Source organism: Vipera berus (assembly GCF_964194415.1).
Source record: "Vipera berus genome assembly, chromosome: Z".
Taxonomy (NCBI): Eukaryota; Metazoa; Chordata; class Lepidosauria; order Squamata; family Viperidae; genus Vipera; species Vipera berus.
This window is the reverse complement of record NC_138205.1, coordinates 11,538,466-11,542,088: the sequence shown is the minus strand read 5'-3', so window position 1 is coordinate 11,542,088 and position 3,623 is coordinate 11,538,466. Positions and strand designations below refer to the sequence as shown.

General features: G+C 40.4%; 1 protein-coding gene across 1 annotated transcript; it reads left to right on the top strand.

Moving 5' to 3' along the window:
• Positions 1-1,151: 1,151 nt before the first annotated feature.
• On the top strand, positions 1,152-2,090 carry LOC308677675 (olfactory receptor 11H6-like; the record flags this gene model as incomplete). Its single annotated transcript, XM_081344290.1, has 1 exon — positions 1,152-2,090. The coding sequence occupies exon 1, from the start codon at positions 1,185-1,187 to the stop codon at positions 2,088-2,090; it is 906 nt and encodes a 301-aa protein (XP_081200416.1). The 5' UTR covers positions 1,152-1,184.
• Positions 2,091-3,623: the final 1,533 nt, after the last annotated feature.

Genomic DNA, 3,623 nt, shown 5'->3' with positions numbered 1-3,623 from the left:
GGTGCATAATTTGGATTCCTGGATTGAGCAGATATGAAGCTATATGTGAAGCTATGTGAAGCTATGATTCTGTAAACTAAGTTATTTGAGGTTAAATGGGTTTAGTTTTGATGAAATGGTCCTCAAAGTTTCCTTTTTACGAAGCATTTAGAATATGAGTCTAGAATAGACCGAGTAGATCACAGTTCTATTTTTTTTTTTGGAAAGGCTACTCAGTTTTGCACATCATAAGGCTGCTTTGCAGGGAAGTTATGAAAATAAAGGAAATGGGATCATCATTTATGACCCCACTGGCTTTCTTGATAAGAAGCAAAGAAGGTTGGGCAAGTGAAAAGTAAGTTAAAAAAAAGTAAAAATCACAAATGTCATTTTTTCCCCTTTCTAGAAAAACGGAGAGGTGAAGCAACGGGAGAAATCCTTCATTCTTAGTAATATTTATTTGTATTCTAAAAGGATGCTATTTATTGAAATTCCAGTCCCAAACCTAGCTATCTATCCCTTTACTTCAGATTTCGGGAGGTAAAACAGACCTATGTTGATAACTCTACAATCATTTAAAATCAAAACACCTCATATTGTGCCACTATATTTGACAATTATAATTTTTTTTTCTCTTAGGGTCCTTCTGACAGCTAAAGATGGTTTCTGTGTTGATAATTTACAGAAAGCATTGTTATAAAATATTTTTTCCTTCCAATTTTAAGTTCTTTCTCTTTATTTTCTCTTGACCTTTAAATTTCTTATCACTCCGACACTCAGTTCTCTCTTTCTGCTTTCTAAGATATGTTGCTGTTTTCTTCTATAAATTCTCCAACTTTTCTAGATCTATTGGGTGGTGGTTAGTGAATAACCTGGTAGGCAAGCTAAAAATTATTGCTTATCTGAATTTAGAAGTGGAAAACAGCAACAGAGAACTTTCAGGCCAGTGATCCTCTAGGCATGCTTAATCCGTAATAGTCTTGGATCCACCTCCAGATGTGGACTTCAGCTCCCAGAATTGAGCAGTTATTATGGCAGTTACTGAGAATCCTGATAGTTGAAGTCCACATATCTGAAAGCTATCCAAGTTGGGGAAAGGGATCATAGTATGGTTTCTTTCAGACATTGACTGTTTCCCCAATGTGTGATTCTCCTAGCAACCGTGGCACAACCCTTTGGATCAAGTCAACCATACCAGGGTGGTGATGGGCTTTGTTCTCCTGGGGTTCTCATCCCTTTCGCCCTCCTTCCAGCTGCTCCTATGCTCCCTACTTTCCATCTGCTATGCCTTCACCTTGGTGGGGAACCTCTGCATCGTGTGGGCTGTTCTCTTGGACTCTCGACTCAGCCGCCTGCCCATGTATATCCTCCTGGGAAACTTTTCGGGTCTAGAGATGTGCTACGTAACCACCACGGTACCCAGGATGCTCTTCGATTTGGCCTCTCCACTGCCGGGTGCAATCTCTTTCCATGGCTGTTTCCTCCAGTTCTATTTCTTCTTTTCTATGGGGACCACCGAAAGCTTCCTTCTTGCTGCAATGGCCTTAGACCGATACTTGGCCATCTGCCACCCATTGAGATACCCACTGCTGATGTCTCAAAGGTTCTGCTGCATCCTGGCTGCTTCCTGTTGGGCCTCTGGCTTTCTCTGGTTTCTAGCACCCATCATTTTGATCTCCCAGCTCCATTTCTGTGGCTCCAGCATCCTCGATCACTTTATCTGCGACCCAGGGCCGCTGTTGGCCTCTTCATGCACTCCAGCCCCAGGCACAGAACTGGCCTTCTACAGCCTCAGCTCCATCGCTATTTTTGGCCCCTTCCTCTTCATTGTTTGCTCCTATGCTACTCTCCTCTGGACAGTAATGAGACTGCCTTCAAGCACTGGCAGACGGAAGGCATTTTCCACATGTACCTCACATATGCTGGTGGTAAGCTTCTTCTATGGCTCCATCATGGTCACTTATGTGACCCCCGGAGCTTCAGGAGGAAGCAACAAAGTGGTGACCCTTTTCTATTCGGTGCTGACCCCCTTGCTCAATCCACTTATCTACAGCTTGAGGAACAAGGAGATGAAAGATGCTATAAAAAGGACACTGTTCCCGGAAAATTAGGGAATGTGATTCATGGATGGTTGGTCTGGACCTTGGTCAAGAGATCAGGGCCTTTTCCCTTCTAGGATCTTTTTGAATTTATAATGACATCATTGTTGTTGATTTTCATGTATAAAAATAAGTAAAACAATGAGGGACTGGACTACGATGAAAGTGTGCTTTTAGTTTAATTACTACTGTGTTTTCCCCAAAATATGATCCAACCGGAAAATAAGCCCTAGCATGTTTTTTCAGATTGCTTGTAATATGAGTCCCACTCCCAAAATAAGCTCCAGTTAAGATTGTCAGCCAGATGGATGCATTTAGTACTGTATTTCTCTGGAAATAACCTAATTTGAAAATAAGCCCTAATGCGTCTTTTGGAGCAAAAATGAATACGAGACTGGTCTTATTTTCAGTATAATGGGATATACAAAAACATGATGGTTAAAGAGTAGAAATGTCAGTTGTATTTGAGATATTTTTTGATACAGTACTGGAGAAGAGCCTAATGCTGGGAAAGATTGAGGGCAAGAGAAGAAGGGGATGACAGAGAATGAGGTGGCTGGATGGAGTCACTGAAGCAGTAGGCGTGAGCTTAAATGGACTCCAGAAGATGGTAGAGGACAGGAAGACCTGGAGGGACATTGTCCATGGGGTTGCGATGGGTCAGACATCACTTTGCAACTAACAATAACAACTGTATTTTAACCCTGGTTTCTTTTACTCATAATTTCAGATTCTCCATCTCAATCTGTTTGCTATCAGGTCGAAAGAAGATTTTACAATGTCTGCCAATAATATTGCTATTAATCAATTAGACTGAAGCCAGGCAACCAATGGGGGGCTATTCTATTTCAGACTGAGGGATTCTAGAAGTTGGAATGACTCGGATATGATCAGCAATCATCTTTTGGGGTCACGATGTGATCAAATTCCTACTTAGCACTAAACCATCATGTGTTTTTCTCTGCATTGGTATTGTGTGTATGTTACCCCTGTGATTTATGGATCATAGATTGTGGATTAACACGCTGTGTAAAAAGAAACCATTTTACAATAAACCATGGTTATAAACAATGGCTCCCAATTGAGATGCTTAGTGTTAAAGTGCATGAACTCTAATAATTGCTAATGGGGAAACTATAAAATATACAGATAATCAAATAAAAAAATAAAAAAATGTCCAGTTAAATTTATGTTTCGCCTCATGTATATCTGTATATATGAACCTTTTTTCATTAGGCGTAATTAAAATGTCTGAACATTCACTGCACGTTTATTTATTTATATCCCAGCTTTATTATTTTTTACAAATAACTCAAGGTGGTGAACATATCCAGCACATTTTTCTCCTATTTCCCCCACAACAACAACCCAGTGAAGTAAGTTGGGCTGAGAGAGAGGGAAAGTAACGCAGCTGGTTTTCATAGCTAAGGTGGGAATAGAACTCATAGTCCAGGGCATTAACCAGTAGACCAAACTAATTTTCTGTAGCTCTGGACAATCTGTTTACTGGCTTCATGCCTGAGGTATTTTTAGAACACTTTTTAA